The following is a 27,222-nucleotide window of genomic DNA, read 5'->3' on the forward strand; positions in this document are numbered from 1 at the left end:
AGTCTAGAAATCCAGATCCAAATTACAAGTGAAAAACCACAAAATTAATAATACCACATTTGGGTCATACCATTCAAGAGGGTTAATCCTGGAATTTTATCTGCAAGCAATAGGCTCATTTGCATTTGCTTTTCTTGTCATCCTGTACAGCTCAGCATCACATCAGGCCTTGATTGCTGATGCTGCCGACTGAAGAATAAGTTGGCAAAAAAGATTTCTTCCAGTTCAGAGCAATGTGTGAAAACAGCTGTTTTGAGTAACCTTTGCAGCTCAGGAAGGGAGACACCATTAAAAGAAGGTCAATTTCTTTCTGTCCATAAAATGTATTTATATTTTTTAATATATATAAAATAGACTTGAACTGCCGTGAAAACCACAGGTTATAAATAGACATACTTATTTTCTGAAACTGAAGTGTTACAGATGTCAGGCAGCCACCAGATCAAAGAGACTTTTCTTTGGGTTTGTTTTTTTCTTGTGTTTGTTTTCTTCCCAAGTCTTATATTCTCCCAAGACTCCTGTTACATGGGAACCTTGGAAGTCACTTACTTAACCATTCTAGCTTTATGGCCACGTGGGGCTTTTAATCAATCTTCCTGGCTCAAGGATGTGTGAACAAGAGTGTTGATTTACCCTGGCAGATAAGCAACCACCACTCTTGAGCTGTTTATATCCGTTACTCTGCTCTGTGACCGTGACAGTCGCTGTTGAGGTAGGACTTTGGTAGTTACAGTAGAGAAAAGTAGTACAATGGCTTTTGGCATTAAGGGAGGTAAAAGAAAGCTTCCTGTAAGGGGACAGGAGAGGAAAGAGAGAGAAATAATGAATGGGAATTATTTCAGAAGTTGAGACTAAAATCAACTTGATTTAAATGAGCAATTTGGTGTTGTGGTTTGTGGGATTTTTAATGGGCAAATCAATTGATCCTCCCTATGTTGCTGCTATTTTAATTTTTAACATAATCTCATTTCTGAGCAAGAGTGAAACAAACAAACCAAATAAATCTTTCTTGAGATCTCTAGTCATATTCTGCACTCTGAAAACGCTTTGGTATCATTGTTCTCATGAAGCATCTTAGATTTCGGAGCAAACTGGTTTACCTTGGAAAATAGACACAACTCCTTATTTTTAACTTGCTCCAGTCTCTACTGATTCTTACAGACAGCAGTTTTCTTCTTAAGCCGACCACACCAAATTTGAAGTGTCTGAGACACTAACCTTGGCAACAACTCCTCGCATTGAGAAAGTTACTGCTTCATTGTAGGGAGTACAGACTGCATGGGGTGGTGTTTGCAGGGCTGGATAGAGGGTGGCAGGTCTGTTGAAATTAGCCTTTGGAATTTATCATCTACAGTCAGGTTGCTCGCAGTTTTCATCAGCAGGAGGCAAAAGCTACTAAAAAACTGAGCAATAAGCCATATACAGACCAGAGCAGTGGTAGGAATATGCCTCTGTCCCAGCCTTCGGAACACCAAATTCTATGGAGCAAGAGCATAAGACTCTTCCAGAGAGGAATAGCTAGATGTAACATCCGACCCACCTGGAAGAACTGCTGCCTGGCAATCTAGGAGAGGTCATGCAAGAGGTCAAAAAAGAGACTGATGGTTGGCTGTTAATCTCCAGTTCAGGGTCATGAATCAAAACTGAAAAGAACTGTAGGATAATGCAAGAAATCGTGACATAAACTAAACTCTTCAGCCTAGAAAAAATATTAAATGAGCATATAGTAGCCTTAAATATAGAATGAGTAGTATCCAAAAGAAGGACCGAAGGTTGAAGGCAGCAAGTATCCAAAAACTGCTGGAATCTCATCGCACTATTTGCAAAACTTAGTGAAAATTGATTTTGAGGGAAGCCAGAATTTTTTTCTTGGAAAATGGTTGATCGCTGCAACTACAACACCACCACCCAAGAAATGAAAGCAGTAACAACTTTCTTACTGTTAGTTTCTGTTTCATCTTGGCTTCTTTTTCTACACTGTAACTTGGAAATATTGCTGGAGTCTCCGCTGATGAAGAAATGAGGCGCCATTTCCGGCAGCCTAAGTTTCCAGCACCCTTATAATGACATGCCCGTGGTTGCATCAAGGTTCATCAGAGGTGAGTCCTCTCCTTTGCCTCTTCCTCCCTAACAGTTAGGGTCAGAAGAACCCAAGACATCACCATGTACCACTGAACACAAGTTTCAATTTGCTCAGGTTGGGCAGTAATTATGACCTGGAATTTTCACGGGAACACACTTCCTCTGAAACGGAAGGTTAACTTTTTGTAGCCAGGAACATCACATTTCTTTCAACATACAAACTGCTGGAAACAAAGTGTAACACAACCTCTAATGATTAACATCTTTATCAGTGTTCATGTATTCATTTAAACCAACACTGCCTGGACTGAAGCTATCCTGAACACTATCTGATTTGCCTTAAAGCATCTTTCATTCCCGCTTGGCAACATCCTTGTAAATTAGGAATGCAGTTTGTTGCAATGTAATAAAGAAGCTTGTAAAAATAGCTTGGTGGTAATTAACGTTTATAATTCTTGGGGAGTGTCAGGCAAAATTTATGATGTCATGTAGCAATGAGGGATGGAGTGTTACGTAGGTCCATACAAAATGAGAAAACAGGGAAATAGGAATCACGGAAAGAAGGAGTTAAATCAGACAAAATCTACCATTAATTTAATAATCTGAAATAAAGTAACCTTGCTGACACTATTTATTTTATGCTAAATCAACTCAGCTTTGATCTGCTGGTAGGAGATGGAAGTAGGTCAAGCCCTGATGGCTTGTTGGGTGTTTTCAGTTGCCAGCAGGACTTTTTCTTACCTGTCACTCATGATTACCTATATTCATTTAAAGCCACTCACTCCTCCCCACAGCATGGCTTGGAAGCTCCTCCTTGTTGATACTTTTTTTTTTTTAATGCATACTATCATGACGCAGGACAGAGATGGGATGCACTCTCAATTAATGCAACAGGTATAGGAGGAAAAAAGAATTAGCAAGTAACAGCACATCCCCTAAGCGTCGTGCCTCCTTAGCCAGCCCTAAGCTAGAGCAAGATTTTACAGCATTAGACTTTACATATCCAGATACGCTAAAAAACAACAGAGTCATCCTTCTTAAAGTAGCAATAGCTAAGAAGAGCGTTTGAATAGGATGTTGAGTATATGTTGCTACAGGACTGAAGTTGAGTGCATGAACCACAGCCAACAGCTCTCAGACAACATCTGAAAATCCAATTTGAGCAAGATCGGAATTTTAGACTCCAAGTTTTAGACAACTTTGACAAAGCTTTTCCAGCAAGGTGTTAGATTCTCTCTTTACAAGTCCATGGTTCCCTAGCATTAACAGAAATAATTACAAGAGTCTGGCAGCAGAACGGAGCCCCATATTCCTCCCATCAGCACAATTCCCAAAATAGCTATATTTAGAAAGCATTCTAATATATTTCCAAACCCTGCAACATGCTGCACTGCACTGACATATCAAGGATATGACTGTGTCCATACAAACTCTTCACACAGCCTGTATGAAAACAGCAATAATGAATAATGCTTAGTTTCCTTCTGATAAACTCATTGTCTGCAGAGCAGATACTGTTTATAGATAGATTTATTTAGGTATTAAAACTACAAGTTGGAGAACCAATCATGAGAATGCCTGCAGGGTTGAACTCCAATAGGTATGAGAAGTCAATCACTGGCACTAAGATACGAGCATTATCATGCTCAGAAATGAAGTTGTAACACTTTATTGCTCATTTAACAATATAATAGTTTAAAATCCAAAGAAACCTAACTCCCAGAGAGGACTAAACAGCAACTCTTTGAAAAACAGGTGACAGGAAAAAGAGCCTGGGATTTTATTCTGCAGGATTATTCAGTGTTTCTCACTTGTGTAAATCCAGTGCTCTTTTTGCACATGCTTGGGCCCTTCAGGAAGCTACCAATTACCTCGTACATCAATCTTTTCAAAAGCACTCCCTCCTCTTTTCAGCTGACTCAAATACAACTGTATTAGCCGAACAGTCCTGCTAATTTTCCATTGCCTGTAAATTAATGTTCACAGTCAGAAATTTAATCAGTTTGTCAAGCATACTTACTTCTCAGGGTCCATACAGTCCTTAGATGTGCAGCCACAACTTCAGACCGGGGAGAGCTACGTTCATACCCTACATCTGTTTCATTTAGTGAAAAGTTCCTCCTCCTAGATCAGCCAGAATCATGTAGAGAAACAACACGCTCCTAGGTTTCTCATACGTTAGGGTAGTTAATTTTACACAAGGGCTTTTGGCTGCATACCTTTACGTCAGTCATATTTTTGCCACTGATGATCCACTCACGCTAATGAAACTATTTAATGCAGGCCAAGCCTTTTATTTAATTGCTTCTAATAAAAAGATACCAATCAACAATTGTCTACATTACTTTGCAAGGAGAAAGGTCCTAAACACCCCTTCAAGAATTAGAAGTAACAGAAAGGAAAAGTATGAAAGGCAAGGATAAGTAAATCTCACCAGCTCCATCACCTGTTGGGTTCTCTGGCTAAACTGTCTAGTATCAAATAAACACTTAAGAAAAAGTTGTTCAGCTCTTTACTGGATTGAAGAAGAGAAAGAGGGAATAAGGAGAGGAAGAGAAATGTTCAGCAATATTTGCAGTCAGTTAGGATGAAGACTGCATGTACTATGGACAAGAAAAAGGGCCAAAATGCCACCAAGAACAGAGTTATCATCTAAAAGGTAAATAACTGCTTAACAGAAAAATGTATGTTGGAAAGCAAGTAGCTGCATTAAGCTTCATGTAAGACCATAGCCAGTAGACATCTCTGATCTACTGTATTCATCTCAAGTAGAGGCATAACAGCTGTTCAATGCAGATCTGGCAATCGTCCTTCTTTGGGCATAATTCTCATATACACACACGCCTCCCTGATTGTTCAGACAAATCTGTTTAGCACTTTGATAACAAAAATTGTGGGCCCCTTTAAACTTAAGCCAACTTAAATATATTCTCGAATTCAAAAATACATTTGCCCAGGCAAGTTTGAAAATCAGGTTTTGTGCTATTAGTGTAAGGATTGTAGCAAACATTTTAAAATAATTATTATTAGCTACTATTCTTATTGGTCTAAGTATTAAAAATTTCTCTCATGCTGAGCATAAGTTAGCTGAGAACAGCAAGAACTGGCCCCTCACAGCACATTTTGAGTAACAAAAAGGAATTTTGTTGTAGCAGCTTTTTCTAATTTTAGCCATAAGCATACATGGGCCGTGGTCGGCAATGAATGCATTATCACTGCCTCACAGTTTATGCTAAGAACAATGCTTTGAACCTCAAGTGTTCTTGAGGTTCACTAAGAATGAAGTACTTTCAGAGCTGATGGGATGGTTATTTATACCAAATAGAAACCCTCTTTGAATCAAAGATATGCAACGTCCTTAAAATACATAAGTAAGATTACAGTTCTCCTGGGCCTCCACCTGTTCTCTTAAGTGCTCTTTACAAAGCTTCTCTCCAACATACTTTTTTCTTTTTTTCCCCTTTTTTCATCACTTCCTTTCTCCTTACATTTCTCCCACCGTTCTCTAAACAGAGGTTCCCTGGCTCACTGCCAGCTGAAGCATAACTCATTTTCTTTCTCTTCTCATGTCAGACAGAATAAAGAATGTATTTTACATGAGCTTTGCAGCATTTTGTTCAACTTATCTCCTAGTATCAAAATACTTCTTCCCTTGTAAATGAAAAACTGCAAGGTTGAACATTAGCAAAACCTCTCATTTATGACACCACGGGAAACTCGTCGTCCTACTGTTACAGTGTTTTCTTAGAGCAAATTGAAAGAAACTGCCAATTTCCCTTATTTCCAATTCACAATCTTCCACACTGTTTCTCAAGGAGTAATGTAATGTGCTGGATAGGTAACAGTCTTCAGCCACCAGTTTCATCAAGGATGAGGAGGAAAAACTGCACAAGAATTGCAGGCTTTGTGATATCTGCTTTCCAGTCCTCTTACTGCTTTTAGTTTTTTCACGTTTTATATATTCTTAGGCACATAGTTAACAAAGTTTGCTTTAAAAAGACTGTCCGCCATCTTTTCTGAGCTTTTGAGTCACAAAACAAACTGTCTTATTCTGGTCATAACTGCTATCAAGTTTGTATCTCACAGTATTTTAGCAGATTCTTTCACAAGTATCATTTTTAAGAAGAATGAATGATTTACTGGTTCTGGGAATCTATTCGCATCTACTCAAAAGGGAGAGCTCTCAACAGCCAGGTTGATTCACATCAAAAGCCACTACGTATCGTCTCGGTACTGTACCATAGCTCCACGCAGCTCTGCATTCCACACACTCACTTTTCAGCAGTTCTAAATCAATCTGGAGAAAATCACTTAAACATGAATGAAAGAAGGGAGCCCTTTGACTCTGTTTTGTGTTATGAAAATGCACGCCTATCTGCTCACTGACCTAGAAAATAGCCTTAAAGCAGTGAGTGGTTATCTTTGTCAAATGTTTGGTCACAAGAGAGTTAAACCACCCCTTCTGAAAGTCTATCACACACTGGAAAGAGGAGCCATCATCACAAACTTCTTTTGCCACATTATAGCATATTATTCACGCTTCATCAGCACATTTCATTGCAATTAAATCGGTGTAGGCATTCACTTCATTTTACTGACTTTCATTATCACAGTAACTAAAACAATGGAACTAACTAGTTTGGTTTACATTTCTGATAACCACACCATGATTTGTGGATATTAACTGCTCTCCATGTATGATATGTGCATATGAGTATTAAAACTATTGCGACCTAATAATTTCAACTGCTAGAAGACACAGAGTAACCAACTATACCTAAAAAGTGCATCTTCTGGAGGAAAATGGATTATGCCACAGAGGTGATTCTTGTCACTTCTGTACGATATTCTGACACAGCAGAATTAATGAATAAGGTCACTAAGTAAATTGCCTCTTGGGAACAGTTTTGATTAATTGGATTAATATAAAAGAGATACATGCAGACTATCTTAAAATTTTCCATCCTCAGAGATGGAACACTAACACTTCAGTCGAACATAGTTGCAATACGCCCAGTACAATAACTTACGATATTGGCTTTAGCTGATCTCCCAGCAAGCGCTATATAACCTCATTTTTGTCATTTTCAGTACTGAGATAGGATTCCAGAATTTGAACCCTAATACTACAGCCCTCTTTTTCTATAAGTTAGAATAACGCCTCTCATCCCAGGAAATTTAGTTACAAGTCTACAAGTTCTTCCCCTTAGCTTCATCTTTAAGGTTTGATTGAATATTGTAACCACGTAGTTGGCAGGTAAAACAGTAGAAATTCAATGCAAGTAACCACATAACTCTATTGAGAAGCTTTACAACTGTGATGGGAGCTTTGTTGTGTTTCTACCCTTCACTGACCAGGCAGTAATTCAATGGTAAAATGCACCATCTCACATCTGTCAATGCTACCAGCGTCCTCACTTCCCCTCTCCTCCTCTAGTCAACCCACTTCAGCAAGAGTTGAAATGTTCAGCAGAAAGATTAAGAAAGCTTATCAGGCAGCTTGCAATTGTAGTATCATGTCAGGTTTTTATTTTTGGTAATACCATTCAAAGCATGCTCACAGCAGCATAATAAAAATTGATACTAATTAGGTAATAATAAGTGAGAACTAGAGCATATCGGGGGATTAATAACCAGATGAGAGGTGGGACAGCACGAAGTCAATCTGAGGCTACAGCCACTGCAGCTAGGTATTTGTTTTGCCAGGAAATACCTCATGTGATCTTTAGTGCTATTACAACCTGTTTGGAATTTTATTCAGAAGGAAAACGAACATCTTTCTCATATGGCTTTAAATCCCCCACGTGCTATCAAAACAAATTCTTTGATTACTACTGTTGCTCTTAGTTTTTTCTGGAAAATTTATCCTCAGAAAAGGATAAAAAACTCTCCGTCTTCCTTCCGCACATGCACACCAAGCCCCAATAAGCTTTTATAACCATATCGGGTATGGGGTAAAATGCATCACATTTTCATTCTATCAGAGAAATAATGAAAGGAAAGACGGCTAAAAACTTGAGCTGGGTTTCATTCCAAATATTCAGAAAAGTGAAACACTCATGCCAATAAATATAAAGCCTCAGAACTTGAGAAAATAATACCTTCTTGAACCTGAAGGTCCAGCAATCACACATTTGTCCACCCCTACGAACTGGAACTGACTGGAACAGGTCACAAAAATTACATCAGAACATGCAGCTAATGACGCTTAAATTGGTTTAGGAAATAACGACCGAATTGTCCCTTTAAAGGTTAATTGTAGACCTGCGTTTGCCTGGTCAAAGCATCTGTGAGAGGGGGCAAAAGAAATACTTTCAGAAAGGAAATTCTGTTTTGACATTAAACGATACATTTTTCCTTTCCATTGCTCACCGGCCCAGAAATGCAGGCTGACCCTATACATGGTACAGAGCAGCACAGCAGACTTTCACGTCAGCTGTTGGCAGCAGAATAAAGACCACAGAGCTATGGCCATGTGAGAAGTTGATGATTTTTGGATTATTTCCTCAGTGCAAATCTTTCCTCTCATTCCTCTTCCAAACACAGAAAGAGCTTTAGGGAAGCCCTTTCCTTATTAACATACTTCTTTAAACTTGCACTATTTATGCAAGCCTGATTCTGGTGATAAACTTAATTTTTTCTTTCCACTCCTAAGAACCACATACAAAGTACACGTCGTGCTTCCAGAAGTGGACACGGAAGTTTTGCCACTCCACCATGGAAGTCCACTTGCAGAGAAAGGGAAAGTGGCAGTTGTAAACATCCTAACACTCAGCACGTGTATGTAAAATGGTGGTTTTGTTTTCTCTGTCACCAAAATCGAGAGCTGGAAATGCAACATTTAAGAAGTACTAAAACGTAGTCCATGAGTGATATTTCCTTTCAAGATGTGTTTTCTCTTTTAAAGCACGTTATCCTTTTGCATGCCCTTATTACTTTTCCATATGTGTGTCTCTATAGAGATGCCTAAGTTCTTTGATATTTTTTCACTATCTCTTCATTCCTGTTTGTTCTTATGGTACGGTACGCTCCACGCATTTAATCTAGGTGAAATAAAACACACGGCTGTGCTAATGGGAAAAATCTTCAAAGCTGAGAAGACCTCCCTTCATTTGCCAGCAGACAACCCAGAGAACCCTCAGGTTTCTTTTTGTGTTGCCATTCTCATTCCAGTGACTGACTAATTTCCTAACACATTTCAGGTATACAAGAACTCTACTTATAGCACTATGATAAAAAGGGGAGCAGTTAAGCTTTCTACATTAGGCTTCTAATTGTAGATACCTGAAATCTCTCTCTCCCTGAGCTTCATGTGCAGCCCTGGTTTCTAAAGTCTAGCTGAATCACATGTGAACTAACTTCCAAGACCTAAAAACATGAATATCCTCTTCACAGACAAGGTGTATCAGAATTCATGATATAGAAATGAATTTTTTTTTTTTTTAATTTTACTAAAGAAACTGAACAGTTCTTTGTCAGCTGCCTGAAAGCAGGCAGAGAACTTTTCCACTTGTTGCTAAATGATAGAAACATATTTGGCTGCTTTGAAGGACTGCTGTTGCTGTCAAAACGTATTTGCCTTGGAAGCCATCCAATTCCATCTTACCATGCTATCAAATGTGAGCTTATCTCAGTCACAAACGTCCATGTCTGTTTTATTGTTTTATGGAAGTCTGATAAAATTACAACTTTTATATAAAGTCCAGTACAGTAAATAGGAATACCCCAAAAAGTTTCCACTGACTGTACATATCGTGAAAACACAGATGTTATTTTTAATAGCCTGACATTAATTTCCAATATCACTCATTTAGCAAACACTGAACACTGTTCTACAGTATAGAAATCATATCTAGAGTAAGTTTTCCATATATCTGATAGGACCAGTAATCTCCTTGGTAAAGAAGGTTTGCACTCTGGATTTGGTAAATTAAGGAAAACTATTAGGTTTGTCATTCTAATAATTTAATTTTCAAATAACATTTTTTGTTCTCATTCTGTTTTTATAGTCACCACCAAAGAATCTGAAAGTTATGCAATACAACAGGCTTTAAAGCCACCAGGGACCCTCCTAACACAAGATGGAAATAACTTATTACGCAAATAAGATTAAAACACTGACCTTGAATCCAAGTCTTTTGCCAAGGGGCAGTGTGTGTGTGGGTGGAAAATCAACTCTGGTACAGAAGCTTGCACTGTACTTAGGAAAGCAGAAGAATTTTCAAAAGCAAAGAGCTCCATCACACAGGAAAGCGGAGCCATAAGAGTCGTTATGACCATTTGAACATTTCTTATGGCAAGGCATTTGTTATGAACTAACATAGCCTCACTTCGGCACACAGTCAATAATATTTTCTGCTCATTGTCCTCTCATGTTCCAGCTGTAACTGCAGTGGTTGTTTCAAACTGTTCCAGTCTCTCCTGGCCTGCAGAGGCCACCACAGCAGCAAGGGACAGCCAGCAGGGAGGGAAGCCCAGCTGTGCCAGCAGCCTGGCAGCAGGTCTGCTGCAGAGGCCAGGCGGGCTGGGATTCCCTCGGAGATTGAGGGTGCCAAGGAGCTGGAGCAAACAGGCTCCGAATGACTTTGTGCTGACGGCTCAAGGCCAGGCTTCCAATATTAGTAATAACCCAGCTATGTTCTACAACCTGCATCTGCTACGCTGCGCAGTTGAGAACAGAAACGCATTGTAGTAAATGATTTAGTAGGAAAACTGAAAAAAGAAAGGAAGACTTTTGTCTCAAGGCAGTCATGTTAACACTGCTAATAAAAGGCTGCCCCTGGCATCCTCTGAAATTTTTATAAGATCATCAGCGCAATATTGAAGCTATAAGTGAACAGGTTGAGGCGACCCATTTGCCTGCATTTGAAAGAAAGACAAAGCCGTGATTAAAGGAAGATCAACATCTGAACAGCTGGTCCTGCTTTTTGAAATTTGCTTCACTGAGACAAACAGGAGGTTAACAGGTTCATTTCTATTTTCAAATATTCTTTCAGATGGACAGAGTTTCTTGCAGGGGCTGAGGATGTCTTTATCACCAGCCACAGAGAGTCCTACTGTCTTATTCCAGTCAGGCTGGAATATTGCCTCAAGGTAACTTTCTTTTTTTTGTTTTGGTCAGCAAGATGTCTTTAAAAAGGGAAGTACAGTAGACTGTTTCACCTAAGAATCTTAAAGAAGCAGATGATATGAAGGAGGGGGTTTTGGTTTTGGGGTTCTTTTTTCTTTGCTTTGGGTTTTTTGTTAGCTACCCCAAAAAATTCTCTCCATGCATCAGGGCTGAGAGGAAAAGAACTCAAGAACTCCCACCTGCTGGAATACATATCCTGAAAGAAGACAGACAGAATAGAGACACTTCAGGAGCACTCGCGCCCAGGGGATCTCCATGTCCATTCTTCTCAGCTTCCAAACTGGAAACACATCTATTTTCCTTTCATACATATATTAAAAAAATTTGATAGATTGGGATCTGAGAAAGAAGTGTTTCTTCAGAAATCAAAGAATTAATTGCAATTAATTGTAACAGCACAGTTCCACCCAGCCTTAAAGACTGAACAGTTAATGTTATGAAATTGATATAAACATACACAGTGTTTAAAATATTCTATGTGTTAAACACCCACATTTTTTAGTTTCATCAAATGGTAAATTTTGCTAAAAGAGGTGTTAGAAAGCAAAAAAGGGAAAAGAGAAAACAAAAAGCCCATAAATAGAAACTCTCTGAAAAATACAAAACTAACCTAGAGTTTTGACCAGGAAAAAAGGTGAATGGACAGTTTGCCATTCTTTATGAAAATAATTTGATTAGTCTTTTTTTCAACCCATTAAAATCAGAATGGCTGTTGAAGGTAAGAATCCAATTATAGAGCTGTTACTTGTTCTGATTTTTATTATTATGGTGAAGATGGAAATGTCAAATAAGTGTGTAGAAGAAAAGGGAAAATATCTCAAAGATTTGTTTTATGACTTATTAAGGGAAATGAGATAATCTGCCTAGTACAAATGCAGAATAATTATATCTGTCCTCAGGTATTATCATATAAGTAGTCAAAAGGGAGGCTAGCCTTCCACAGAAAACGGTAAACACTGTAAAAGTCAGTCTTAATCTTTAGTAACTTTTCCGTAACCATTAAAAATATCAACTGTAATCTGACATGTCATTCTTAAAATACATCGTTCATAGCAAGAATAAAATGCGTGCATAGACACATACCTCTTTTCTGGCTTGGCATTCTGCCTCTGGGACTGAGAATGCCTGCTGCCTCTTAATGCTCCTCTGCTCAGATGGCTGTTATTGTGGCCTCCAGAAGAAGCGGAGGCCCGAAGGCCAGCCCAAAGCTGTTCTTCGTTCCTGTGAAGTGGCACAGATGTACGGATGGCGGAAATGACATGGCCAGGATAAGCAGTCAGCGAGTCCTCGCGGTGACGGGCATTCTGATGAGCAAGAGTTCTCTCCGAGGCCGGGTACTGCCTCCCTGGCCTTGGGTAGCCCCTTTCCCGGTAATACGCCGGGAGGCAGGGCCGCGTCTGCTCCATCACACCGCCACTGCAGCTCCTAGAGCAGGCAGACCAGGGGCCCCAACTTCCCCACATGCCTGGGATTCCTGCACCGCTATCCTCGGATGCATCTCTTTGCTCTTCTATCCTCTGGGGAACCTGCAGACACAACAGATTGACTTAGGAACAAGAACTCACACTGTAATGCAAGGAGAGCACTAATATCCTTTTTAAGCCATTCACTCCGCAGTCACACGTGAAACTGAACGACACAGGAGCTAACTGGTCTTATTCATTCACTGTCAAACAGCTGCCTGTATTGCCAGTACAGGAGGTCTCCTATAGCCATCAACCATTCAGACCAAAAATATTTTTTGGACTATCTGGATAGGAATAGGTTTTCTTTAGTGATCAGCAATGGAAAACAACGCGTAATGCAAAGCTTGGAAATGTGGAGATTGAAAACTGTTATAATATTAGCAAAGTCAGGAGGTAAGGTCATTTTTGGTGACAAAATTGTCTCAACAGGCACTGCAATGGAGATTGCTAGTGGTTGCAATAATATTACAAGAACTCCCATCTAATGTGGAACTTTTTACGAAAGCAATAACGTAAGAGGACAGGCTGATTTCCAACCAGCCAAAAACACTGCAATAGTTAACTCTTATATTACCACTTTTCCCCCACCCCCCTATTAATGCTTCAAGGAAAAGAGTTATTCAGGATGACCTGCCCAATCCTACATTCACAGAAATCCCCATCAAATTCAATAAAAGGCAGAACAAATTGTTGGTCTCGGGTATTCAGTGCTCCTTAGCCCATAGTCACTATTCAGCAGCACAGGGAAAGCGAAACAAAGAACCCCAAAGAGAGGGTTTTTTTCTCTTGAAGGAAGCTAGAAACGATTAGGAAGGGCAGCGACTGTTACTGTAAGGAAAGTTCACCCCTCAAGCTGTGGCCAAATATTTAAACACCCTGACCTTGTGGTTAGCAAGGTATCAGCACAGCCTAGAAGTTACAACCACCCATCCCATCTCCCTGTGGACCTGTGTCCCAAGCTTTATCCATTCCTGGAGCTAGATATAGTCAGAATTTCTCGGTGCTTCACGCTGGGCAGAGTGCTCAACTTTGTTGTACAGAAATGAGATCCATTTTCATTAAATGCATAGTTTTTCTATTGCTTCCCTTGTCCAACTGGCTGAATTGCAAGTTTTCAAAGCAGGCTTCCAATGTCTGATTCTCACAATTATTAATAGGCAGAACATTCTTCCAAATGAGCATCCTTTAACAGTTTATTTATATTCTGAATAACCTCTGTACCAACAAGCACACACACATCTCATTTCAATTAGGAGACAAAAAAAGGCACTGTCCACAAACAAATGCTTGCCATACCTCTCCAGCCCTATTCAAGTGTATAGCTACCTCAAAATGAACTTTGGAAAGACAGCCTTGTCTGTCTGTATGTCACTTCTCCCCCTTTCAAAGGACGACCTCCTAAACACATAACTTCCATTAATAATTTTGCTTCAAACGTTATTGCATATTAGCAAAAGATTAACATCTACATATTTTGCCTCTAGTCACAGATAACACGTGCAGTCACTGACTGAACTGCAAACCACCTACGCCAGTGAGCATACATTACTGCTCAGCTAGCTAGAAACATGGCAGGCTTCGGTGGAATGTGGTTTGCAAACATGGGCTGAGTACACCACTGCAATACGAAAAGCCAAGCCAGAGCAGGGTTTGTGGTGCTGCTGTGTAATAGTCAGTTGTGGTCTGTATAATCTGAAACATTTCCCCCCTCTGAGGCTGCTCTCACACTTTCATCACCAACCACAGAAAAAAACTGCTTATAATTATAACTTGTGAATAATAAAAAGCATCTGCATTAGTGTGATATGTTACCCATTTCTCCAATGTTACGTGAAAACAGGAGATGATGTCTCCATATTTAATATGTCTTTTTTTTCTGTGGGTATCCCATTTGGCACCAGCCTTTTAAATCCAATAGCCTGTACAACCTAATACCGCATAATGTCAAAATCACGAATAACATGCAACAAGGTCTTGGCTGCTGGCTGTTACATCTGCTTTCACATCCAGTAACAGAACACCACTGGCTCACAATTTGACCAACTAAACAAGCTGTTCTTCAGTTTGTGATTTTTTCAGTGAATATTCTCTGTTCATACATACACTACACGTTAACATAGCTCTAGCACAGATACAAAAATTGTAACGGTTACACAGAGACACTCTTCTGGTCTGAACTTGGTTTGCATTAAAATTTACTTATTACAAAACTAACAGTCCTTTGTTATCAGATAATTCACAGCAAAAGAGTTCTAGACATAGCACAAGAAGGTTTAACCTAGCTAGTTAAGTATGAACATAACAAAACTAACCAAAAAGTAACAATATGATGTCTTGTACTGACGTACCAAGTCATCAATACTACTTAGTTATGAGATGACAAAACTCTGAGATGTGGATTTTCAGTAGCAAATCAGTTTATGCACTTTTATTTTTAATTAAGGTCTCTGTTTTCTTACTTTGAGAAAGATGAGGGAGGGCTGCAGACAAATCTTCAGAGAAGATGACGTGATTAATGGCATAATCTACCCAGTAAGATCTGCTACAAAAGACTGAATAAATTGAAGCTGCTTAGCTGAAGGTATGGAAAACTTAGGGGGCAATAATGAGTCTTCCAAACAGTTTACATAAATAAATATAAAGAGCTGTCCATTCTGTTTTCTCTTTGCAGTAAATTTTTCTCCGTGTCTATAGCCAACACACAAGTAACAGTGGATTTAAATTTAATCAGAGGTGATCCAAATTAGCTAGTAAGAAAAACTACCCAGTGGAAAGGCAAACAAAGCAGGGAACAAATTGCCTGAGGAGATTCCGGCACCATGGAGGCTGATTCTGAACCTCCACCAGGAACAACTAAGGTATAACTGACCCTTCCCTGGGGCAGAGGAGCTGAACTACAGGACTGACAGGTCACTTCCCGTCCTTTGGTCTTGTGATTTCCAACTTACTTTGTTGCCAGTAACATAGCCCTAGGATACAGCCAAGAATTTACAGATATGGGAGACAGCTAAAGCATTCCAGAACATCTCAGAAACACCAGATATTCAGAGATTCCTGATGGCTAGGTCTTTCCTCCTCCCCCTTTAAAAATTACTCATTAAACAGCAAACTTTCTAAAGGGAAGAATTTGAGCCTAGAACTGTGAAATGCATACTGAATTTTCCTTGTCAAGTTCAGTCATTAAAGTAATTTCTTTAATGGAATCACATAGCCTGCAAAAATGAGGGATCAACTAACCCATTTAATCTCCTTTCCCATAGTTCATGATTGATTCTTTCTCTAGGTGACCTAGTAATATTCATTCTAACTATAAATGCACCATCAAAATGATTTTTATCTACTGCAAGTTAATCAACAACCAAATATTTTGCTCTACAAATTTAATCTATTTTCCCCCTTAATTTCACCCCATAATTCTAGTCCTTTCCTTCTTTCCCGGACATTTTTCAGTTATTTGGCAGAACAAGGTTTGCAAGTGGAATACATTTCACTAGGTACAGCTGTATAGTAAACAATGTAAAGAAAAGTAAGACAAGCTTTCAGGTGTGCAAGTGCTTGCAATTTCTACATCTGCACTAGCTCCTATCAAGTTGATATCAAGATTCTTTAAATCAGAAGTTTTCTTCACAATGACTGTTATGCACCAAATATCTTCAAATCTGCCATCTTACTAACAGAGGGTGGCAAACTGGATTGAGGCCAGATTTTTAGAAGGGTGGTTGTAAAGGGAGAAGAGTGAGCCTGCGTATCAGCACTCTGCATCCCTTTCTGTTCCCTTCCCCCAGTTTTCTTGTGTTTTGCTGGATTACTACTACAGGAGCTGCATTACATTCACATTTTATTCTGACAGTTGTCTTTTTCAAATTAGGCAGAGTTTCTAAAACAGTTTGTTGAGGTTTTTTTTTCAAAAACATCATTTATACATGAAAAAACCGTGAGGTCAGTGCGTAAAAAGTATATAAAGACTAAAACTTCAGAAAGGAAGTACTCTATTTACCTAAATGAACCTAGTTGAACCAAAAACAAATAAAAAGCCAGAAAAACACTCTTATTTTAAGCAGTCACAAATGATCTGATTTAATCAGAACCTGTCAGAGGCACAGAACTTCTCAATATTGGTATCATTTTTTCAGAAATAACATAAGAGAAAAATATTAATATCAGCCCAAAGTCTGTTTCAGGCACCATTAACCAGGTAAGAGAATTCCCCAAAATCTTAACAAAAATATCACTGTGGTCGAGCAGTCTATGGAACAATGTAATTTCAATTTTATTTTTTATCTTTCCAAGAGATACTAAGACTCTCCCCGTTTCTTGGACATTTGTTTTTTTCCACCCTGTTTCTTTGGGTTTTGTTCATAAATCGGTTAGTTGAACAAGATCTGTAAGATAATACTTGGGATTTAACTCACCGGTTTTGAACATCAAACAGAGCAAGCTAATAAACTTATTAAGACAGCAGAAGTCAACACAGAAAAGAGGGAGATGCTTATCCACATGGCAGATGAGAAAACAAAACAAAACAAAACAATATTTCCTCTGTTTTCCTTCATTTTCCCCAGGTCCACGCAACATGCACCCTATTTGCTTCCTTGGGTTAACTACTCAAGTTAAGACAATTAAACACATATCACCAAAATCTTCTCTCAAACGAACTGTGTACCACTCCCATGGACTTAAATGATAACTAGGCATTTTTTTTGTTCGGCATACAAAACCCTCAATACTGATTCCATGCAGAACTAAATAAATGCACAGGGAATATTTAAATCCATGGAATTTAATCCTAAATGCTGAACTAAAAATCCGCAACTAGTGTTAATGAATTGTAGATGAATTACCATGAATTGCAGACGAACTATAGTGCAATTAAGTTTGTTTGATTTTAAATATTTCACACACACATTTACTTATCTTCAATGCAAAAGGCCTGAGTGAGGATTCAAAAAGCCAGTATAACAGTATACTGTTATTATTAAAAATGTGTATGTCCTATTTGGGATGAGATGAACACAGTATTCTTCATTAACACTCACCATCTTATCGTACAATTAATCAATAGTCAATCCCACAAAGTAAGAGCCAGTCTTTGCCCTCTTAAAATTTCAAGAGTGTAAAAGCAAAAGCAGGCACGCTCACAGAAACTGGAACTGAACTGCAGTTCAGAGCAGAGGACGCCAAAGTTTGAATGATCTGAGGAAATTATAGTTTAGTTTTAGAACCTGTTCAAGTGTAACGTTATCGTATTTCCCTGCCAGTGTTGTAAACACATCTATGGAACTGGTTTAATTCTTTCACCAGTCTAAGCATCTTAGAGGAATATTCTTCCAGTACTAGCTCAGCTGATTTCCAATAAAGGCCAAACCTATATAGCCACGACAATTTCCCAGCAGAAAGTCTTTACAGTCCATTTTATAGATGTTCATTTGCAACAACCATATTTTTTTAATGCCTCTTACAAGAAGCATGTGGAACATTGGCGGTTTGATAAAAAACAATCTACCAAGAAGCTCCTAAAAATTGCAGATAACAACTTCTCAGATCTCTCAAGGCTAGCAGAAAAATGGTGCAGAGGCCAAACAAAACATCATGACACAATGTGTACATGTCTGCCTGGTTAGTATGCTCTGCTATTTTAATCCTTCGGTGCATTTTGGAAGCCTTTAATCAGAGATGTAGTAAACGGTTTGAATTTTACAGTACATGGTAAGTGTAAATATTACCAGCTTAAATGATTTGGGTTTCCGTTCGTTGTATAAAAACTCTGTCTGAACATCTGTGCCTGTGAAGATTAAAGGGCTAAAAAGCCTGGATATAGAAGACCTTTGTATTCACAAATCACTGAAGGGAGTTACAATGCCTGGAAAGCTTAACTGTCCCTTCAACCAACTTTGACCACATCTGAAGAATTGTAACGCTATTTAAATAGTCTAGAAAGTAAACAGCTCTGAAAAAAGTTCAGAACAGTTTTTGTGCCAACAGAGCTTGAAGCTTCCTCCAAGTTTGGCTAATTTTTTTCACACCAAGACCACCTTCATTGTGCTCTGCGAGTCTAGTGTTTTAAGGCAGAGGGGTTTTTTTTCCATTTTTCTGTGAGATCATTAAGTACTTCCAAGTAAACAGATGGCTCACTCATGACCTCACTTCTACCAGTTCGATATAATCACTCCTCCTCTGCCATAGGATTGCTTCTGATTTACAGTAAGGTAAAGATGATAAGCATCAATCCCTCACTATATCACAAATCAGACTTCTTTATTTTAATAAACTATTTCCTCAGCATTGACTATCATCTGTGACCTACGTCACTCAGCTTGTACTACTCTAGGCCTTTTCCAGGTCAATCATCTTCAGCTGTGACAAAGCTGCTGCCACGCTATCATATTTCTACACTTAGAAAAATTCTTTGGGATCCACATGTGGATGAAACATGGATTTTATTTGTTCAGTAATTAACATAACACCTCTCGAGACCTCTCAGTGAGTCATCCACCCATCTCTCCAAAAGCAGAGAGGACAAGCTGTCACAAAATAGAAAGCAATTTTCCCTAACAGAAGAACTCATCTCTGAATCCAAAAAGCTTCTCATCTTTATCATCACCCTGATCTAAAGGCTGAGACAGAACTAGTACGTAATACCACTCTGAAGGAAGATGAGAAGCTTATCTACAACCTTGTAAGCTCACCTGCTCTGGAATCCAACTGGAACAAAGATCCTTTCATTTTTTCCAGAGAAAATCTTTAAACTTCCAAGCTTAAAGAAGTCAGTATTTTTTAATTAAAAATAAAATATAAAAATAATCAGAGTGCAGGATAAAGCAAGTTAAAAATAACAAAACCATTGGCTTTGATTTTTCGAAGAGTGTAATTGCATAAAATAATGTATCCTTATCCTGTCTCCCTTCCCCAAACAAAGAAGAATTTTATTTCCTCACCATTTTAATCCACAACATCAAGGACAGAAAATTAGTAACAATGCAGAGATAGCAAGAAAATTCTTTTAGCTGTTCTAAATATTCTGTTGCATTAAAAGGCTGATTTTAAAGAAAAAGTCTTGGCATGGACTAAATAATCTCTCCTGTTTCCTAAAGATCACTGTAATTAGAATAGCAACATTGTTAGCTAGAAAAGCTCTAATTTACCAAAGTTTTATCTCTACAGTTAAAGACAAGCAATTGTGCTAAAGGCAAGCAGATATACTGACCAGTGGAAAACTGCAAGAGGAATATGGATTACATTTCAGTTGATAGTGTTTTACAGCACTGATGTGCTCGAAAACACAGTAATAATGGACAGCAGTTGTCTTTATCAACAAGAAAAAAAAGTGTGACACTTGCAAACAGTTGTTGCAAGGAACGCGTACACAGCAGCTGTACGCAGATAGTGGTGACTAAGCTGCTCCAATAAAATCCAGTTTAGTGTACGCAGCCCAGCAGGACAGAAGCACAGAAACTGCAGTAGTCCTGTTAGCAAGAGCTGATTTTCAGCTCAGCAAGTCCTGACAAGTTACAGATTTCAGTCACCGTTGACCTTAGGGCAGAGCTTCACTTTACCAGGATTACAAGGAAGAACAGCCTTTCATTACATGTTTCTGCTTCTCAGGATACATAAAAGCAAGGTGGTGCCCAGCTGTGGTGGGCATCCCATAGTACTCTTTAGAACTACCAGGCATTAGCCCTGGTGTCTTGGCCAAGAGCCAAGCGCAGATATTAACTACTTTAACTCCAACTTCCCCAGTGTTTCAAGGATATAGTACAATTGCTTCGTGCTGCGCACTTTAGTCTATTACAGTGTGTTCAGATGTGTTAGGTAGCTGTATTCTTTTCTGGTAACAGAATAGTGGCTTTCACAGTGTGGTAGGGTAAAAGAACAATGGAATGCAGGAACATCGCCATTCACTGTCATTACGATATAAATAAATTATTACAATATAAATGAAGGTGCAGGATCACATTTATACATAGAATTTCCTATATGAATCCTAAAAATGGTACCATAGTTAGATTCAGTGACTAAATTCTTATCACTTGAAATTGTACACCCTACCTTCACACTTACACCTCCATCATTCTCTTTCTACAGCCCAGCTGAAGGAATCACTCCTAGCATCTTAAGCCCTTTGCAGTAGAAGAAACCTCTCCCATAGTGTAAGAGCTGAGAATGACAGACAGCCTTGGAGCCTGTATGAGATCCTCACTGGGATACTTCTGCTTTTCTCGTTTTCAGTAAAAGGAACAGCTCCAAGGTGGTTACCATGCCTTCAGTGCCTTTAACTAGTACAGAAGACACTCCTGACCTGTGGCATTTCTCATTCATCTGAAAACAAAGAACCTGCTTTTATCAAAATTAATTCTGGAGCTTCACAGAATGAAGCAATTGTTTCTCTGACTTACTCTATTTTAGTTAGTAGATTTTTTTTCCCCCTAAGGCCATTTGGAAGCTGGATTGCAGCATCTCTCTGCTGTCAATGTTACAGAAGAATGTCTAATCAGACAGAGTACTGAAAACAGAGCAGCAGCATGACTATCTTAACTGCACAGCAAAATAGAAGAGATTTAAAATAGGGAAAAACGCTATGTTGTACTCAGGTTTAGAACAGAGAACTTGGGCAGCTTGAGAAATGCTGCAGACTGGACTATGCCAGTTTCAGACTGCATCATTACTGACCTCATTTAACTTGGCTTACAGTTAGGCTGCACAAGGAGCTGAACATGACAGCTATGTCCTTCAGGAACTGTGACTATCAGACGGCTTCAGGTTTCTAGTCCGCACCTATGGAGCTATTTTCTAAATAATAGTTTACCCTAAAGATAGTGGCATATGCACATAAAAAAAGAAAACCCCGTGAACTTGCCTTCTATTTTCTTTAAAAAGTGCAGTTTAAAAATGAATATGCATCTTACATTATTATTTTAAAATCTATACGAAAAAAGTAAACTTATTTAAATAGGCTGAACCTTTAATAATTAATTGGCTGTGTTTTAATACCAATTCAGAGATGACGACAACATCGATATAAGGTCACAGCCCATAAACAGCAGAGCACTCAAGGGGACTCCACTACGGTGTCTGGTAGAATCAGCTCTATCTACACATCATCTCTGACAAAAACTCATCCAACACATTCACAGAGACCTCCATCATGGGAATTCTAAACGTTATCCAGTCAATATGATCTATTCTTCTTTAGACCCTTACCGTGAGAAGCTTTTTCAAACATCAAGCCTAAGTTTCTCTTTCCCCAATTTAAAACCATTTCTTCTCATCTAATCTTCCACAGACAGAAAGAATAGCCTTCTCTTTAGCACTGTTAAGTATTTGAAGATTATATCTGCCTCCCTCCACAAGTCTTCTAATCTTTAGACTAAACAATCTGAATTAATTGAAACCTCCCACAGAGGTAAGTTTTTAAAACCTCCTGAGGATAATCACTGCTGTCTTCCATTTCTCTCCAAACTGTCCACTATTTTCCTGAAAAGCAGTGGAAAATCCTATGTATTCCAGCTGAGACCTCACTAATGCTGAGCAGGATGGAAGGTGTGCAGGCTGCAAGCCTTCCTAGACACGCCAAAGTCTATGACAAGTGAACCATTCACAAAAGCACAATGGGAAAGTTCAGCAGTTTCCGGCTCTGATCTCTAGCAACGTAAATCCAGCAACAGAGTGTGGTTTGGGTCCAACTTCTGTTTCAGACATTTCCATCTCTGTAAGAGAAGGAGCTTCCTATGAGCAACTGGATGCTTCTAGTAATCGCTCCATGTTTGAGCACTGCTCTCACTGACATGAACTCTTCTCCTTTGTCTCACACGATGAAAATGGTCCAAAGTTTGAGTAAGCTTACATGGACCTACTTGTGACGTACAACACCCCATACAATTACTCAGCTAACTAACCATGATGAGTCTCTTTTAACCACGTATATATTTATGTTAAAAGAACAAACAAATCCATGCAAAACAAAAGCCACATTATTCCCAGAATTTTATTTATTTAGATTGCATTGCTTTATACATCTTACTCTAATGTTTTCTACATTTACCTTTAAGTGTACAAAATCTGAATACTTCCAATGCTTACCTTTCTGTGGTCAATTGAAGGCTGTGGGACGACAAACTGAAATCCCAGCACTGCTAGGGAACTGAGAAGTCTGAAAAAGCAAATAGTAAAACAGAAGATGTCGTTACCGCTAATATAAACCACATATCTACAACTTACTACAGGGCTTCACGCTGCAAGGACTTATTTAGACACTTGAAAACCACTACTAACCAAAGCAGACTCTCTAAACTGTACGAAACGTTCTTATGACATTCTCTTCGCAGCAGGCAGTACCAGGTACATACACATATTTGTTTATCTCTAAAGCAAAAGTGCACCAAGTAGAATCCATTGATAGTATTTCACATAACTATGTTTAAAGTAAAATATTTTTGGCAGTGCATATTTTAACATCCCAGCATTTGGTTCAAACTGACACGCGCTTTGCAAGTTTTCTAAAGAGCTAAGTAAGAATTCATGCATCTGTGGACTAAGTCTGCTTCTAGCTCTGGCTACTGATTTTACAGATGATCGCTCCACCTCCAGCACACAGGAAACATGCAAAGAATCACCATGATTTTGCAGAAAATAGGTTCTTCCCCAGCTGCCTAACACTTGTGGAAATTGAATAACCTAATGGGCACAGAATACGGAAAGTAGTGGACATAGCTCACCAGAGACTCAGGATAAGCAGCCAAGCATCACTCCAGTCCCCACATCTTCAATCTGAAAGGAGTCATAATGGGAACCAAGCCCAAACAAACTTTGTTCTGTCAAGCCTCACCACCATAATGACTCCTAGGAGCCCAGTACAATTTAGGCTCAGTTAGCTCAGCCTTTTGTTTGCTATATTTGCACTAGGGACTGGTTTGCCCCCTTGTAGCAAGCCCCTTCATCGGAAAACACAGAAAAGTACAAGAAGTAGGATTAAGATATCTTTATTTCTACCAGGAGTTTGAGTTTTCAGTCTACAAAGAGTATGCTTTGGGCCCTCTATAAAGGGGGAAGCTGCTAATGATTTGCTGAATTTCAGTGTAGAAGTAAAATTGATGGATTTGGACACAAAATCCATCTGCAAACTAATGGACCAGATAAAATCCAGCTGTGCTTCCTACTCACAGCTCCTTCCTTTGCTCCCTATACAGTAACCCTTTAAATATTCCTCATTGTTTCAAGTAATTTCAAAGACAGACCTTCTAAACAGAAAGTTTTTTTTTGTTATACTAAACATTTAATTACCATCAATACAAATATTCTTCTACTAGAGAGAATGTTTTTCTTGAGTTTTCTGTGTTTGTTCTTGCTAACACGCTGCAAAAGGAATTGTTAGTTAAGTATTGATTGCACATGGCGTATCACCACCTCACCACTATAGTCTATGGCCCTCTTTCTCAAAGCCATAAACGATTCAAAGCCAAGGAAAAAAGCCACATCAATTAAAAAAAAAGCGCCAATTAAAACACTTTAAAAGTCTGTTAGAAGGAAGTATTATAATTCACAAAGCTATCACTTGTGATAAAGGAAAATACAGAGGAGGTGGCTGAAACCAGAGCCACAATAAGGTCATTATAAAGAAACCACACTTAGGAGTCAAAACATGCAGTTCAGACGAGGCCCAATGACACAGTGGTGGATGGAAGCCAAAGGCAGGAATGAAAAAATTGATTTCCCATTCACACCTGAAATCAAAGGTAGAAATAGAAACAGAACTCAGACCTCCAGACTGCAAAATGACAGCATCAAGTTTGTCTTCAGCTGACCTGCATATCCCTTTTTCAAGCGCACAAGTGATCTCCTAACTATTCTCAATGAAAACATGACAAGCTTCTAAGTAGACAGAGCACAGTCTCTCACTGGCCCAACCTACATCCTCTGCAAATTATGACTTCCTTGTCAGAATCTTCCTACCCACTCCCTGCTCCCTTGTGGCTTCTGCTCCTTATAATCCTTCTGAGCATGTGAAAGAAAGTTCAAACTCTGCGTAAGGAAATGAATGCTTTCGTCCTCAACAGGGCAGGATTTTTCTGATCAATCTGAAGGACTACAGATTTCCATGCGTAAATTCTTCTGAAATCATGCACAAGGTTGGGAGTTCTGAACTGAGTGAGAACTGTAATCTTCAAAGCAAATTACTTACCAGATTAAAGTTTTCAGTGCTAAAACGCAGACTTTCAGTACATGTGTGATTACTCCGTGCCAAGCTTTTCCTGACCATTCTTTAATGAGGTTGCACTGTAATCACCATCTGTATGTACGTGGCTAAGGACAATGAAGCTAGTTTTTAAGTTTGCTTCTGTATCTGCAAATGGATCTCTCAGAAACAATGGTATCAACCTACTATTTCAAACATGCAGGAAATCTGCCAGGAATACTTAAAGCTATCTTGAGGTAAGCCTCTAGCTTTCAAATCAGTGTGAGGCAATTCAACTTTTTTAATGTTATTTCCCTCAGTAGCTTGCTTTGGCTAACTTCTCTGGACTAGGCTTTTTTATTTGTCATGCTTGACTAACGTTAGGCCTCCCAAGCTAAGAAATAGGCTTCTCCAATTTCAGTGGGTTTGTTTCAGGTATTCTTACTGGGCAGAAAAGCCAAAAAGAACAAGTGCTTCTCAAAATAAGACAAAATTTGTAAAGCATACACAAACAGGTCAGGTACCAATTGCAGGTGATGGATGGCTGTTTACCTCAGGCCTCTGTGTAAGAACCTTACTGGCACAGCCCATGCTCTCACAGTTATGGCACTATTTGGAGCCAAGTACGTCGTTTAAAGCAAAGTCAGGCTTTAAACCGTCAGTCTATCCAAGCTGCAAAGAGTAAACATGCTCACTTTCTTTTACTGGCAATACCAATTTCTGTTTAACTGAGGGAGTGCAGAGCAAAGTGAAGCGGTATTAGCCCTATCGCTGGAGCAGCAAGAAAAGGTTTGCTATTTAACACCTCCTCTGGGAACACCTCTCGGAGTTCTTCTTCTGCCATTGCAGTGAGCATTAGCTCTCCATGAATGAAGCTGGAAGATACCAAAATAGATTTCTTGCATGGCTGCTGTCGTAGTAGTCGTGTTTTATGAAGGGCTATGGTGGCCAGCCGTGGACTGTCCGGATAAGAAGTGGAAGTATTTTAGCCAAGTGATTAGTACTGACTCGGGCAGTGTGGCTCTTGTCGCATATTCCCCACGTCCTCTCAAATGAACATCTGCAGAACAGCCTAAGTCTGGGACGGCTTGAGAGGAGCTATGCAGGGAGAAGTCTCAACAGGAAAGATAACACAGGCAGTGTCAATGATATGTGACAGATCCATTTTAATGTGGGATCTGCCCTGGCATACTAGGAGGGTGCCTGAACTGCAATTCAAAGATTGATGGATGAAAATCACAAGAAGAAAGGTTAGATCAGAGGTGTTACTGACAGTATCTCCATATAAATGAAAAAGTATGCAGCTGTCATTCCTCACAGGAGATCAACTTTTGTTCGTGCAGCATCATAGCTGCCTTTTTTCTCTGGATCTCCTTGTCCAACTACAGAACTGGATAGACCAGCTTAGAAACAGCTGAATGTTTCCTTTGTCAAGAAAGCTGTTTGAAAGGTCTTTCCTATGTTTGCCCACTGGCAACCTGTTTCAGGAATGCGTAATATAAATCCTTGAATGAATTACAGCACAGGTACTAAAACAAGCAAATCAATAATTTAAGCCCAGTGACAGTAGTTATACAGCCTCAGTAAAAAAAATAAGGAACTGTCCAATTTTATATGCCATCACATTGGCACACACTAACAGATGCTCTAAGCGTAAACAAACACTTAGAACTTTCTTGTTTTACTGTCACCAAAGGATGCTATGTCTGCTATGCATGTACTTGATTATTTGGTCTTTGGACAAGTCTTTTATTTATCCTCCTATGATACAAACACTTTGAACACCAAAGCGAGACACAACCAAATTTGTATTTACTGCAACATGTTAAGAGAATATTAAATAAGATTTTAAATGTTTTATTGTGTCACTTACCTCAAAGAAACTATTAAACTGTCTACCATGATGCTTTAATGCAAGATGCCTTGAAGTGAAAAATACCTCTTCACTGTGGTACAGCACAATGCCAATCACACACAAATCCTACAGAAAGAAGAGAGAAAAACATTTAACACTGTTTACTCGGTATTTTCCAGAATGCCTATGAAACTGGATACAGACCTACATTAGTCATCTCTACCTCAAGTCTTGGAACTTTACAGCAATTTAAACTGGAAATCCAGTGCATGTTACATGAATAGATTGAACACACCCCATTTTTTGCAACAGGACTCCAACGGTGCCAAAGGGCTTTGTTGAAAGGCCATGGCTCATACAGTCTGCAGAAAAAACAGGTAAGAGCAGTGTTGTTCCCTCTCTATTACAGGTGGCAAACCCAGCCACAATGCCCACAGTCATGGAGGAAACCTGGGGTTAAACAGCATTCTGAATACAAATTCAGCTCATCCGTATTTCTAAGTACTATCATTGCATCATG

The 27,222-nt window shown here is 39.1% G+C and overlaps 1 protein-coding gene across 1 annotated transcript in view; it reads right to left on the bottom strand.

The window, feature by feature from the left end:
* THSD4 (thrombospondin type 1 domain containing 4) overlaps positions 1-26,749 on the bottom strand; it is a 279,442-nt gene extending 252,693 nt beyond the window's left edge. The window contains exons 1-3 of the mRNA XM_009991440.2: positions 26,721-26,749; positions 22,756-22,825; positions 12,296-12,738 (exon numbers count right to left, since the gene is read on the bottom strand). Of these exons, the coding sequence (XP_009989742.2) occupies positions 12,296-12,738; positions 22,756-22,825; positions 26,721-26,749 (542 nt within the window). The remainder of the gene's footprint in view (positions 1-12,295; positions 12,739-22,755; positions 22,826-26,720) is intronic.
* Positions 26,750-27,222: the final 473 nt, after the last annotated feature.

The sequence above is a fragment of the Tauraco erythrolophus genome, chromosome 14 (genome assembly GCF_009769465.1).
Source record: "Tauraco erythrolophus isolate bTauEry1 chromosome 14, bTauEry1.pri, whole genome shotgun sequence".
NCBI classification, from domain to species: domain Eukaryota; kingdom Metazoa; phylum Chordata; class Aves; order Musophagiformes; family Musophagidae; genus Tauraco; species Tauraco erythrolophus.